Here is a 15,000-nt window from a genome sequence, read left to right on the forward strand (position 1 = left end):
CACTGCTACATTCTGTCCCAGTTATACACCTCCTCACTGCTACATTCTGTCCCAGTTATACACCTCCTCACTGCTACATTCTGTCCCAGTTATACACCTCCTTACTGCTAGATACTGTCCCAGTTATACACCTCCTCACTGCTACATTCTGTCCCAGTTATACACCTCCTTACTGCTAGATACTGTCCCAGTTATACACCTCCTCACTGCTCCTTCCTGCCCTCTACAAGACCCTTTTTCCCTTGCTCATGCCTGTTTTTGTCTCCATCTTGGTCATTCCTTTCCTGTTTCCTTCCTCTCTGGTCCCTAATGTACACCCCATCATCCGTGTCTTTACTTATCATGTCAGTGTTTTCCTATAATAACACACCAGCCTTCAAATGACCTCCCCATCTACAGCTGCATTTAAGATGATTGTTCTTAGTTGTTTCAGATGAATTCTGCTTCTGATGTAAGAAAACATTTTGACCCAGAATTTAAAAAATCAACTTTCTTTGGGAATTTTTCTCACAGGGCCTTAAAACTGTTTTATTTCTATAACCATCTACAGGACTAGAGCAGGACCCTGCTGTAGACAGATCGCATTTAATATGTTTAACTATTATCCATTAAATGGCTGTCAGTCATAGGTTCATAGCTTTACAGGGACTTACTAGACTGTTGAGCTACTAGAATCTTTAGCAGCCTGGCCAAGCATTCACACTGAGTTCTATCTTTAGTTGTTTAGTAGCATGGCCCCTGTATTTTGTGGACATCTTGTGTAACACTAATTTACATAATCCTGTATCATCTTCATCCTCAGCAGCTCCCATTTTCCCATTTTTCTACATGGGATCAGAGTGTTGTGTCAGCTGTTGCAGTCTCTCTCTGTTCAGTCCAACTCTCCTACCTTCTTCAGCCCTCATACTTGTCTGCTGCAGGTCTTCTTTTATACACTCTGTCCTCCTCTTTTGTTGGACACCATAACTTCCTCTTGCCTTCTTCCTGTCTGTCCCAAATCTTCCTCATGAGATTGTCTTCTAGTTTTCTTCATGTGTGCCCAACATGCTGTAATCTTTTCTCATTGACTTTGTCTGTAGTTGCGGTTACTTTGGCTTCTGCTCTTATGTCCTCATTTCATCTGTTCCACAGTTTGCATCCCACCACTCATCTCAGACCCCTCATCTCCATTACATCTGGCTTCCTTATATGCTCTACCTTTACTGCCCACATTTCAGTACCATACAGTAGTACTGGTCACACCACTGGTAGTACTGATCACAGCACTGGTAGTACTGGTCACACTACTGGTTGTACTGGTCACAGCACTGGTAGTACTGGTCACACCACTGGTAGTACTGGTCACAGCACTGGTAGTACTGGTCACACTACTGGTAGTACTGGTGACACCACTGGTAGTACTGGTCACAGCACTGGTAGTACTGGTCACACCACTGGTAGTACTGGTCACACTACTGGTAGCACTGGTCACAGCACTGGTAGTACTGATCACAGCACTGGTAGTACTGGTCACACCACTGGTAGTACTGGTCACACCACTGGCTTGCACACCTTATTCTTCAGCTTATTCGGCTTTCTTCTGTCACATACAATACCTGAAAATCTGTTCCATTTGGCTGCAGCCCCTCTGATTCTAGCTTTGACCTCCTTATCAGACTTTTCTTCTCCTCAACCACCCCTCTAAGCATACATCTTAGATTATTAGTGTAAGAAATCTGGACAAACTGCAAAATAATGGGGACAAAAATCCAGAAATACAGACATTTGAGTTAGCATGCATTTTTCTTATATGTTCATAGCTTCATAAGTGTTTACTAGGCTAATGACCACAAGGGCCTTTTTAAACCTGTCCATCCATCCCAGATCTGACAAGTTCTGATACCCTTGATAAGTGTAAGCATGGGCCTGGAAGATGAAACATTTGCAGGTTACCTGTTTGCATCAAAAACATAGGTGTCAAACCAGGGATGACTTTCCAGTTTCCCATCCAATTGTCCAAGTTGCACTTGAATTGGATTAGGGAGGAACTCTGCTTCACATGGATGGGGAGTCTGTTCCATAGATAGGGTAGTTTCTAGGATACATACCTATCTCTCCAACAGGTCCTATTTATATCACAGGCAAGGTTTAAGTCTTTAGAATGGGTAATTCTGGTACTGTTTGTTTTGTGGATATGCATATATATGTGAAGTCCATCAGAGTGGGGTCTGACAATCCCTGTATGCCAAGCATAGATCTCCCCCTCAAAAGCTTGTAGGAGACAGAATATAGAGATAGGGCCTTGAGGCGGTCTGCATAGGACATATTACCTGCACCCTGTATTCTTTTAGTGAGGAACCTCTGGGGACGTTCCAGTTGTTGGATATGCCTAGTCAGGTACATACCAAAGGGGACATTTTACTTAATGATAGGTCTGATGAATGTCGAATACAGTGGAACAGTAACCTCCTTGGACTTAGATGCCATACCTTTGTTTATAAGTTGTGCAACATAGATTGATTTCCTCACCACTGTAGACATATGATGATCAAAGGCTAGATTTCTGTCTATGTTTGTCCCTATGTCCCCGACTACTGGGTCAACTCTAAGAAGTGTTGTCAATATGACAGCTACCAGGGATGGATGACTTCCCAAAGGATACTATTATGCATTTCTTTGCATTTAGTTTTAGTCCATGACTCTGACACCAGTTGTTTGTCTGTGTCAGCCCCTCTTGGAGAACATTTGTGTCAGTGTGAGATTCAGTGACAGCTCCTAATTTGCAATCATCTGCAAATTTAGTCAGCCTGAGCTTACTGACATTGGCTTTGACTTCTGAGAAATAAATGCCAAAAAGGAGAGGTACAAGGACTGATCCCAGAGAGACTCCACTTGTGACTGGCCTCTTTGTAGAGGTGGACTCCCCAATTCTAACTTCCTATGTCCTGTCTGTGAGCCAGTTGGCCATCCACTGGGTGACATACGAGTTTGTACCTAACCTCTTGAGTATGTCAACAATGCCCGAGTGGGGTATTGTGTCAAATGCCTTAGCCAGGTCAAGGTAGGCAGTGTGAAAGATTTTGCCCTCATTCATTGCTTTGGTTACCTTCTCAAAGAAGTCCACCAGGTTGAGTAGGCATGATCTGCTCTTGACAAAACCAAACTGGGTTGGGTCCAGTGTATGGAGGTTTACTATATCTCTATTGATCATCTCCATGATAATTCTTTCCATGGCTTTACATATAAGACTAGTGAAACTTATGGGTCTGTAGTTACCCAGGTCTGTAGATGGCCCACCTTTGTGCAGAGGAATGTTTCCTTTCTCCATTCATGAGACATGAAGCCTGTTTGGAGGCTACAGTTAAATAGTAATTCCAGAGGCCCTGATAGGTCATGTTTCATGCTATTTAGAAGGCATCCTGGGATATTGTCTGCTCCCATTGACGCAATGTTCTTGGTCTTAAAGAGAGCATTAAGGACCTGTTCCCTAGTGATAGTAGGGGAGTTATATTTTATGATATTTCCTAAGGGAAAGTTGAGGGGGAGAGCGAGAAGTAAAGTTAGAACTGAATTTATCAGCCAGGAGGTTTGCTATGTCTTCTGGCTCAGTATAGGTGGCTCCATTTACAATGAGCTCTGCACACAATTGTGTATTGCCTTTGAGGTTGCGGATATACAGCAGCTAAAGAATGCTTTGTGGTTGTCCTTGGCATGGGAGGCCACATATTGAAGGATGTAAAATCTGAAAGTCAAATATATGTCATTATTTGTGACTTTAATCCTCAGTGATTTTCCAGAAATTGACTAATTTTATGAAGAACAAACCAAAAATATGAGTAAAAAATCTGGACATTCTGCAAAAATCTGGACAGTTAAGAGGTATGCCTCCCAGGTACTTGAAGCTATTAACCTGATCCACTATTTTACCTTCTATTTCAATTCTCAAATTCTTCTGGTTTCCCCCATTTGCTGCCATTACAACTGCCTTATCTGTACTCAGTTTCATCCCATGTACATTCAGTTATTTATTTCATATATCCTTTGCTGAAGTTCTTGTTCAGAGTCTGCCTGTAATGTCACATCATCTGCTTGCAACAACTTTGTTGATCTGTCCCCTCTGACCTGTTTGGTAGTGTAGTTTATCATCAGTATGAACAGCAGTGGGCTCAGAGCTGAATCCTGATGCACACCCACTCCCACAGAGAACCCTCTCTGTGAGACCGAACACTGTTTTGACTTGTGTCATTTTGTCTTTTACATAGCCTGCACTAATTCTACCAACATTTCTGGGACTTCAAACCACAGCAGGTGAGCTTTCCTGGGACCTTGTCATATGTTTTCTCCACATCTAGGAATGCCCAGTTAAACTCTGAGATAATCCTTTAGTAACGTATGGTAAGTATGAATGACCATAGCACTGGAGCAGGTGTTTACACGTACCTCCTGTACATAAGGGACAAGGGTGCCAAACCACGGCTGAACTTATGGTTCCCCGTCTACGCATTCAGGTCGCACTTGAATAAAGTAAGAGATGTATTTAAGGTCACCATTGAAATGTCAACACTCAAATGGCTAAGTGCCAACAAGCTGAAAAAAATAGACCAAAACACCAGGAAAAGAGAAAATCTCAAAGGTTGATCTTCTCCTTAAAGCTCTTTTTTGCAGGGGAAAGCCATCTCTGCACCCTTAGATGTGGGGGAACAAGTCCACCACACCCCCCAAACTTATATATATATACCAACTCTTGAGATTGCCATACCTTGGAAAAAAGGAAATATACTGGGGAATGGCCATCTTGGACTATACCGTCAGTCCATTTTTTGGCCATTCAGTCTTCGTATTTCAGGACTTACTGTCCATGTGAAGTTAAGTACATGGTAGGCATTTGAAATGTCAAGATACACTAGAGCGAGTCCCAATATTTCAAATGGTTACCATGTACTTAATGTTAAATGGTGAAGAAGGCAGTTCCAGAGAAGTGGTATTCTCTGTGAGATAATGTTATCCCCTAGCATGTTATATTCAAGTGGCAAAAGAGATTGAGGTCTCTAAAATGGCTGTTATTGCCACTATTGAACTTAAGGATGTGTAGAAGGTCTGAAAGGTTGGTATTGGTAGTGAGTGATTCTTTATGCAAGGCAGAGATTTCCTTTTAGTGGCCGAGTGCACTACCCCTGCATGGGATGGTGTTCTGTTCCATAGTGTCAGGCTTCCTTAATTTACTTCTGTGTTTTATAGTACCAAGATCAATTCCCTGCAAGCTACTTTTTCCTTCCACTCATAAAGTAAAGTACAAGAATTAAAGATCAGGGGTGCAGCCAAGCACAACAGTTGTACTATACAGAGTACATTTTTTTTCTGAGTACCTCTCAGAAACATTCTAGATTTCTTATAGGCTCAAAAATTCTTACTACATTTATGGTCGAAGGGGACCACTGAAGAGCTCAGCCACATCACCCAGTACTGGTGGGTGACTAACAGTGTTCCCCATTAAGCAGACTTTCTCCATATCAGCATTGGCATCAGCATCAACCCCATTTTCCCATTTTGCACACTGGGAGAGAGGTGTCATTTCTTAAAAGGTGAAGTGGACTAACACTCCAGTTAGAGCTTCAACTTACATTAACAGCAAATGTTTAACATCCTCTGGTTTCATCATTAGTTTGCCTGCATCTAGTTACTGCTCTTTGAGACTCGTTAATTTTCATTTAGTGAAACTGGGTTCTAATACAGTTCTCGACACTTACCTCTGTTCAGTGTTCCAGTGTGAGTCCAATATTAATTATGCAGACTGTGCTGTTAATACGCACTTCAGACTGTACTATTCAAATTATTCCATTTACCTGTATGTTGTCATTCAGCTGTTTCATCTTACTGTCTTAAGTCATGGCTGAAAACAATGCATTTAGTAAGTTTCATTCACCTAACAACAAAACTACAAATAACTACTGTCACTGAAATTGATACAGTGTAAAAAATATTGTGGATTATTTTGTAAATGGCAACTATTGACTGGTTTTGATTTTTTTTTTTATACAGATACCCCAAAAAATGTTTCAGAGACTGACATTGGTTAAATTTCCTAAAACCTAGGGTTAAATGCAGTATCACACTTGATATTTATCTCAAAGAATTCAAGATTTTATCATTGTATCATGTATCAGTACTTATCAAAACTGTGTTGTTGACCATTTAATGGATTATTTTGCCAATTCTTACCTTTTAAACACTATCAAAACATATAATGATGCTTAGAAATGGTCCTCCACTATCCCCTTAGTGATCAGTCGCTTGTTCCACAGACAGTAGAAGTACTACATCGGCACACTTAACAGTGGATCAGCCAGCTAGTCAGCCAAGCACCCAATCCATCTCCTTCTATCTGTCCAACTATCCATCCATCCATCCATCCAACCATCCATCCATCCATCCATCCATCCATCCATCCATCCATCCATCCATCCAAACATCCATCCATCCATCCATCCATCCATCCATCCATCCATCCATCCATCCATCCATCCAAACATCCATCCATCCATCCATCCATCCAACCATCCATCCATCCATCCATCCATCCATCCATCCATCCATCCATCCATCCATCCATCCATCCATTCATCCATCACCCATTCAGCCAACCACACATTCATTCATCCATCTAATCACCCACATTGCCAAACACGTGTTCATCCCTCCATCTAGCCAACCAGCCAACTATCTCACCAGCCAGCCAAACATTCATCCATCCATATATCCATGTAGCCAGTCAGTCATTCAGTCATCCAGCCATCTAGCAAGACAGCCAGCCTTTAAAGCAGCTAGGCAGAAATTCAGAGATCCATCCATCCACCCATGCATCCATCCAGCTGGTCAACCAGTCACCCACCCAGTCATTTATTTGTATGCATTAACCTTTATTTATATAAAAGAATAGCTCACATGCACTAGTTTAAATGAGTGTGTTTTTGGTAAAGCCTCAGGTGGCTACTTAGATTTCTAATAATACTATGAATTTTTCCTGCTGCTGTTCTAAGGTGTGTAATAGAAGAAACCATTGGTAAAAACAATCTCATTGTTCATAACTAAGTCTGTCAGTAAATAACTGGATGTTTTACCATGTGGATGCTATGTGTAATTTTCAAATAAATCTGCCTCTTCATGCATTTTAATGTCATATATAAAATATATTTGCTTTCCTTTACTAAAGGGAACCCTTCTCTCACTGGAACTGGAACCCTGATTCTGGACTTAGAAGATGTTAATGACAACGGGCCTGAACCCAGCCCTCGGAACTTTAAGATGTGCAATCAGCAGCCTCCTCCCACGCTGCTAGTCATTACTGACCGTGACACAGCAAAGCACGGCGCACCATTCGCTGCACAGCTCATCAAGCAATCCTCTCAAAACTGGACCATCACCTTCAATGAAACTGGTAAATTTAAACTTTTTTGAACTCTGATTAGTGGGTTACTTTAGATGATTTAAGTGTTGATAAATCTGTCACACTACAGAAATGTGCCAGTCACATATCTAGCAGATAAAGTTTTATTTACGTATTATGATACAAAAAGGGCAATGTGCTCATGAGCTGACACAAAATAAGGGTTGCAATTACTCTTGAGGTGAATACTATGGTGTTAGGCATCTGAAGGATGTTTTACACTATACAATACACAGCATGTTTATTTAAATGTTACTTTGCTACAAGAGTTTGGTTATATAAGCTTATCAAACTGCAGTATATAAAATAGTTATAATGAAACAAGAACGTGAGAAGACAAAGCAGTTGTGACAGTTTTACCAAATATTGGAATAGTGCTCAGACCAATCAGGATAGCTTAACAAAATATAAAGTAACTCTTAAAAACATCTTTAATCAATGAATTAAGCTCCCTGGGAGTATCATTTATTCGAAGAATTAGTACTCAAATGTGTCTTATATAAGAAGGGTTTTACAGGCTTGCTCCACTGTGTCCTATGGGGGCACACCCCATGCCCCATTAATTAATGATCAGCTCCTTGCTTTCAATAAAAAATAAATTTTCTTCATAGAACAGCTTGGAATAAAATGGCCTGGTTTTAGTGAAAACAAAAGAAATTGTTTGCACATATCTACACGCAAGGCTGTCACTATCCCCAATTAAGTACAAGTCCATTGTAGGACTACCTCTGATCTACCAGCAAAGAAGCCAAATAATGTGGAATCTAATTCCCAGCCCTTCCATTTATGGAGCAGGATAGAATTCTAGACACTCCGTTCTCTCTCCCTCTCTCTCACACTCTCTCTCTCTCTCTCTCTCTCTCTCTCTCACACACACACACACACACACACACACACACACACACACACACACACACACACACACAAACACACACAAATTCTCTCTCTCTCTCTCTCTCTCTCATTCTCACTCTCTGTAGAGCTGCAGTTTGTTCATTTTTTGTCTTTATATCTGTTAATTTGAGTAGAGCATTGAGCCACATGGACCTTTTCAAAGAAAGGCTGGAGTTCTGTCTGATTAGGTGACTTGATCAGAGTCACAAAGAAGTAAACAGAAGTAGAGGGAATCAAACCCTGTACTCCAGAGTGAAGATCGCTAACAGCTCCTTCTAGCCTAAATTTTCTCCCTGCCAAATGATCATGTGGCTTGTAATGAGAAAGAAAACATTACCAACGCATGTTTATTTTGTAGATCTTTTAATACATTGGTACTTTGGTTTTCGGTTGCATGAGCCAGAGAAGAGGAGAAAGGTGGTAAACAAACATTGAAACTCACCTTTTCTCTGAGCTTTTGCAACTTCAGAGTTGAGAATGGGTTTGTGGGGGGTAGAACTGCCTGCATCAGGTGCTGTGGGAAGGGTTGTTCTTGTGCAAAAATGATTACTTCAGAGTACACTGTAATGTTTTTCTGCATTTGTTTGAGTGCAAATAATCATGCTGTCGCTCGTCCCTCTCTAACATAGATGACGAACAGGCGGGTAGTTCATTTATATGCTTTATTACATAGAAACACATCCGGATGGACAGCAACATTACAAAATAAAAATAAATTAACTAACAGACCATACAGAAATACATGCTTACATCTCAACAGCTCACTACAAAATGGCAGCCAGGATTGCACATGCTCAGTATTTGTACTTGTGCAAGCCCCTAGAAAGCTTCTTAAAGGCATACGCACATATTGATCTACACATACTGTCACATATTTTATGTTTAGTCACATTCTGACAAGGTGTGATGTGATTAATCATAGTAAACCCTTCTCTCTTTCTGAGTGTTTGCTGTCCAGGAGCAAGAAATGATAACTGAAATAGGTTACTAGTCACATGGGCCAAACACTGTCCTACTACATTGAGTCATACTGGAAATCAGTCGGACTTTAAGCTTTATTCCCTGACCCAGGCCATAGTCACTCATTTTATCCTTAGTTTCTCTCATTCCATCCGTCCTGCCACTTTTTCCATCTTAGTGAAGTCTTTCCATTCTTAATAGCGTCACTCACAAAAATGATCCACTTTCCATATTCTGGTTATACTTTTGGTTGTCTTCAATTGATGGATGATTAATAACCATATTCTTGCAAGGTCTGGAACTATCTTATGTAATAAACAGGCAGTCTTTGTGTTACACAGTGGTTTTGCTACCAGTCTGTCTATTTCTTATATGTGTGCATCATTGAGTAAATCTACATTACAAAGTTCACTGTCAGACATAGCATAACTCAGGGTAAAACAAAACTGATATGGTATGTGTTCTCAAATTCCCTTTCTTCAGCAGGACTTTAAAATTAAATTGCAAAGAAAGAATGTTGTTATGAAACTCCCCCCCCCCAATGCTTCGCGACTGTGTCTCCTTAGTAAATGTAATTGATCACCTGAGGTAACACATAAGAGTCAATAGACCAGCTCACTTAGTTATCAAATTGAAAAATAACATACAAATAAATCTCTGTAACATTATTATCAATATAAACCGAGCAGAAACTTCAGTGTGGAGGGTGTGAAGTTCACTCCTTGAAATATGTTATGCACCAAGTTCACTAATAACATTTGAACTTTAAAATACGTACTGCAAAATAATAAAATAGTAGGTACTCGTCAGTTGAGTTAAAAATGGAATATCCTTTACTGAAACACACAAACAAGTGATCCTAGTTGAGTATAATGAAAAGGATTAAAGACATTCATTATTTATATATAATCAAGTTATTTGGAGCAAGGGAGTAGTTACAGAGAGTGGTTCTGTTAAGAGCAATAAAAGCATTAAACTCATTCTTTTAACCAAGCCCCCCTTTGCAAAAATCTGTATACCTTTTTCAAAAATGAGCACCTTAAAATGTGGACAAACGTGGAAAATGTGTATAGTTTGCAGGGATTGGTGATGTTTTGGAGTTGGGATGAGCTCCACAAAAGCAAAATATATATGTTTATAGGTTACAGCAACCAAAAAATCAGCGTGTACAAACAACAGAAGTAAAAAAACACACTGAATCCCCTCGTGTCTTGCGAAGCTTACAACTCTCACCAATCTGCTGAAAACACAGGAGCGTTGAATATAAAAAAGAAATGATATTTATTCTAAAACAACAGTACATAGAGTTTAGCGCTTTCACTCAAAAAATGAGCTTCATCAGAACTAAACCATATTGAAACAATTTCACTTATATAAACTTTTTGGCGCCAACATACATTCAAAAAGTTTTTTAAAGTGATATGCACAAATAAATACCTACTACAACTGAACATTATCATTTAAAACATGAAAATACTGTCATTATTCTCTACACTTGCTTTATTTGTAAATCAAATTAGTATAATGTTATAAAAATATAAAATAGTTTGAATACCAATGTATACAACAAGTATACTACCATGACATCATACTTAGTACAATCTATACATTACAATGTAGCTAAGCTGTATACAATTATATCAAGATCCACACAAATGTTAACTGCTGAATCACAACATATATTTGATACTAATTGTATCATTTAATCCTGGCTCATGTGCCGCATCTGTATAAAATTGCCACCAAATTTCCTTGTATAATAACTGTTCTTTATAGTTCCCACCCCTGGTGTTTATATAGACATGATCAATAATTCCAAATTTAAATGTATGTCTCTCATCATGTTTTTTAATATGCCTATATAAGGCATTATTCTCGTTCTTTGTTTTAATACTGTACAAATGGGAATATATTCGTTTATTAAACTTCTGCTCCGTTTTGCCTATGTAGAAACATGGACACCATCCACATTTGGCCAAATGCACCACCCGTCTGGTGTTACAATTACCTTGTTTAAATCTTATAATGGAATGGTTAACATTTTCCAACCTGATTTTCTCTTCTTCTAAAATATAAGTGCACTGATGACAAGTGCCACATTTGGTTGTATGTTTCACTGTCCTGTTGTTATTATCTATCCTACGCTCTAATAATGTCTTTAAATTATTCGCCATCTTATAAACAAAGTTTGGTGCTGTACCCAAAATGTGTACTAAACTATCATCTGCCTGAATAATACTCCAATTATGGGTAATGATGTTTCTTATTTTACCTACATGTGGTCCATATTCTACTACACATACCCTACCACATTTAACTGACGACTTTGGAAGTACAATAGAAGTTACTGAATTTGAATTAATTCCATAAACAGATTCGCCTAAAAGCGGCTTATATTTCTTTCCCCATTCTTTTAATAAACCTGATGAGATGTTAGTTAAAGTTTTTCTATCATAACCCCTATTGATAAATAGATCTGTAATGTAAGATACTTCATCCAGCATATCATGTAAATTGGAAGTCATTCTAATAGCTCGAATAATCTGCCCTTTATATATATTACTAAACATCCTTCTTGGGTGGTTGCTAGTATATTCGAGATAATTATTGGAAAAGGTATTTTTCCTATGTAATTTAGACTCGAAGCAATTGTCACCTTTAAAGACCAACGTGTCTAAGTATGCCAATCCTTTATGGTCACTAACATGTGTAAATTTCAGAAATTCACTACTAGAGTTAATGTATAACAGAAATTCGTTCAATAATTCCTTTGTGCCTTCCCAAGGTATGTAGATGTCATCCAAAAACCTCGAGTAGTATCTAATGTGTTGGTAATATTTACTGGTAAACACATAGGACTCCTCCCAGTCAAGCATGACTAAACTGGCAAATATGGGAGCACAAGCTGCTCCCATAGCAACACCTCTGGATTGTTTAAAGCATTCACCCTCATATTCAATATAGTTATGCTCTAATACTAATGACATCAATTCCATTACTAAACATATATTTTCCCATGAAAGGCCACTATGTTTTCTTAAACTATTGTGAAATGCGGTCAAACCTGCATCTTTAGGGATGCAAGAAAATAAATCAATGACATCCACTGTGACAAACAACAAATCTTCTTTCCAGACATTAATGGGATATTTTCTCAAAAAGTCCCATGAGTCCTTGACCATATGAGGAATGATGTTGTATATATGTTTTAAATAATTATCAATCAAACTGCCCATAGGGAAAGTTTTGGAACGACTCCCTGAAATAATGGGTCTAAACGGAGGATCCGATGTGTCTTTATGAATTTTAGGAATACCAATGATCCTAGACAAAATCGGATACTCAACTTTGATATATCCGTATATGTCATCCGATATCCTATGGTCAATCAAAAATTCCTCTATATGATAATCTATCTGACGGTATGCAATCTGTATCTCATTGTGAGATACTATTTGATAATTCTGCGTGTTGTACAAAATGTCATGTATTTTGGTGGAATAATCAGTGTTGTCATAGATTACTATCCCACCGCCTTTGTCCGGTTTCATTATGCGGATAGATTTATTTTGTCGTAGTTCCTCTAGTAAAACCTTCTCTTCAGTAGTAAGATTGTACCTCAATTTGCTAGCTGAAATCTTATTAAATAATTTATATATGTGTCTGGTGACAACTTTATCAAAAACAGCCACCGTAGGGTGTATAGGTGGAATAAACTTACTTTTCTGTTTTAATGACTTCCTGTGGCTAATGACATTCTCGCTGGAAGTGGTTGTATCTTCTGTATCTTTATTAAACAGTACAGCTAAATTAAGTTTACGTGTATATTTCTTAAATTCCAATAAGGTGTCCACTAATCTAGGTTGGGTGGTTGGAATAAATTTCAAACCCTTAGACAGTAATTTAAAATGTGTTTTGTGAATTTCCATGTCCGTATAATTGTAAATATTAAATTTCTGATAAGTAAATATATGTTCATCTCTAACAATAACTTGTTCCTTCCCTGCCTCTCTTTTGTTGTTCAAAATTTTTTGTGTCGTGTTGCGCTCTGCATAGCTCATAGCATAAATTGCCTTAGAAGGTCTAAATAAATCAAGAGAAGTATTAGGAACTAAATCCTTGTTATCTTTGACTACCCTGAAATCCATAATCATAGAATCAAGGGGTGGTGGTGGTGGGGTAATTAATATTGATGTTGTCTGTGGTTGTACTCCTCCCACCTCCTCTGTCTTTGTGGTTTCCTGACACTTCTTTCCCCCAAAAAATGATCTTCATTATGTTCATATCCAACACTAGTACTATGTGTACCTATCTCTTTAGTGCCACTTGGAATATAATTACGAACTTTAGAAGACCCAAATGTATGATTCTTATTCCATTTATATGCGTTATTGTTGTGATATTGATTAATATCTCTCATCAGGTTTATTAAAAGAATGGGGAAAGAAATATAAGCCGCTTTTAGGCAAATCTGTTTATGGAATTAATTCAAATTCAGTAACTTCTATTGTACTTCCAAAGTCAGTTAAATGTGGTAGGGTATGTGTAGTAGAATATGGACCACAGGTAAAATAAGAAACATCATTACCCATAATTGGAGTATTATTCAGGCAGATGATAGTTTAGTACACATTTTGGGTACAGCACCAAACTTTGTTTATAAGATGGCGAATAATTTAAAGACATTATTAGAGCGTAGGATAGATAATAACAACAGGACAGTGAAACATACAACCAAATGTGGCACTTGTCATCAGTGCACTTATATTTTAGAAGAAGAGAAAATCAGGTTGGAAAATGTTAACCATTCCATTATAAGATTTAAACAAGGTAATTGTGACACCAGATGGGTGGTGCATTTGGCCAAATGTGGATGGTGTCCATGTTTCTACATAGGCAAAACGGAGCAGAAGTTTAATAAACAAATATATTCCCATTTGTACAGTATTAAAACAAAGAACGAGAATAATGCCTTATATAGGCATATTAAAAAACATGATGAGAGACATACATTTAAATTTGGAATTATTGATCATGTCTATATAAACACCAGGGGTGGGAACTATAAAGAACAGTTATTATACAAGGAAATTTGGTGGCAATTTTATACAGATGCGGCACATGAGCCAGGATTAAATGATACAATTAGTATCAAATATATGTTGTGATTCAGCAGTTAACATTTGTGTGGATCTTGATATAATTGTATACAGCTTAGCTACATTGTAATGTATAGATTGTACTAAGTATGATGTCATGGTAGTATACTTGTTGTATACATTGGTATTCAAACTATTTTATATTTTTATAACATTATACTAATTTGATTTACAAATAAAGCAAGTGTAGGGAATAATGACAGTATTTTCATGTTTTAAATGATAATGTTCAGTTGTAGTAGGTATTTATTTGTGCATATCACTTTAAAAAACTTTTTGAATGTATGTTGGCGCCAAAAAGTTTATATAAGTGAAATTGTTTCAATATGGTTTAGTTCTGATGAAGCTCATTTTTTGAGTGAAAGCGCTAAACTCTATGTACTGTTGTTTTAGAATAAATATTATTTCTTTTTTATATTCAACGCTCCTGTGTTTTCAGCAGATTGGTGAGAGTTGTAAGCTTCGCAAGACACGAGGGGATTCAGTGTGTTTTTTTACTTATATTTATAGGTTCATAGGTTCATAGGCTATTGGCCTGGAGGCCCTTATAAACCTAGCCAAGAA

General features: G+C 38.0%; 1 protein-coding gene across 1 annotated transcript in view; it reads left to right on the plus strand.

The window, feature by feature from the left end:
* The window catches only part of LOC122810162 (B-cadherin-like), a 140,733-nt gene that overhangs the window by 2,402 nt on the left and 123,331 nt on the right, over window positions 1-15,000 (plus strand). The window contains exon 2 of the mRNA XM_044081639.1: window positions 7,190-7,414. Within this exon, the coding sequence (XP_043937574.1) occupies window positions 7,190-7,414 (225 nt within the window). The remainder of the gene's footprint in view (window positions 1-7,189; window positions 7,415-15,000) is intronic.

The sequence above is a fragment of the Protopterus annectens genome, chromosome 8.part1 (assembly GCF_019279795.1).
Source record: "Protopterus annectens isolate FY-2018-M chromosome 8.part1, PAN1.0, whole genome shotgun sequence".
In the NCBI taxonomy this organism is placed as follows: Eukaryota; Metazoa; Chordata; order Ceratodontiformes; family Protopteridae; genus Protopterus; species Protopterus annectens.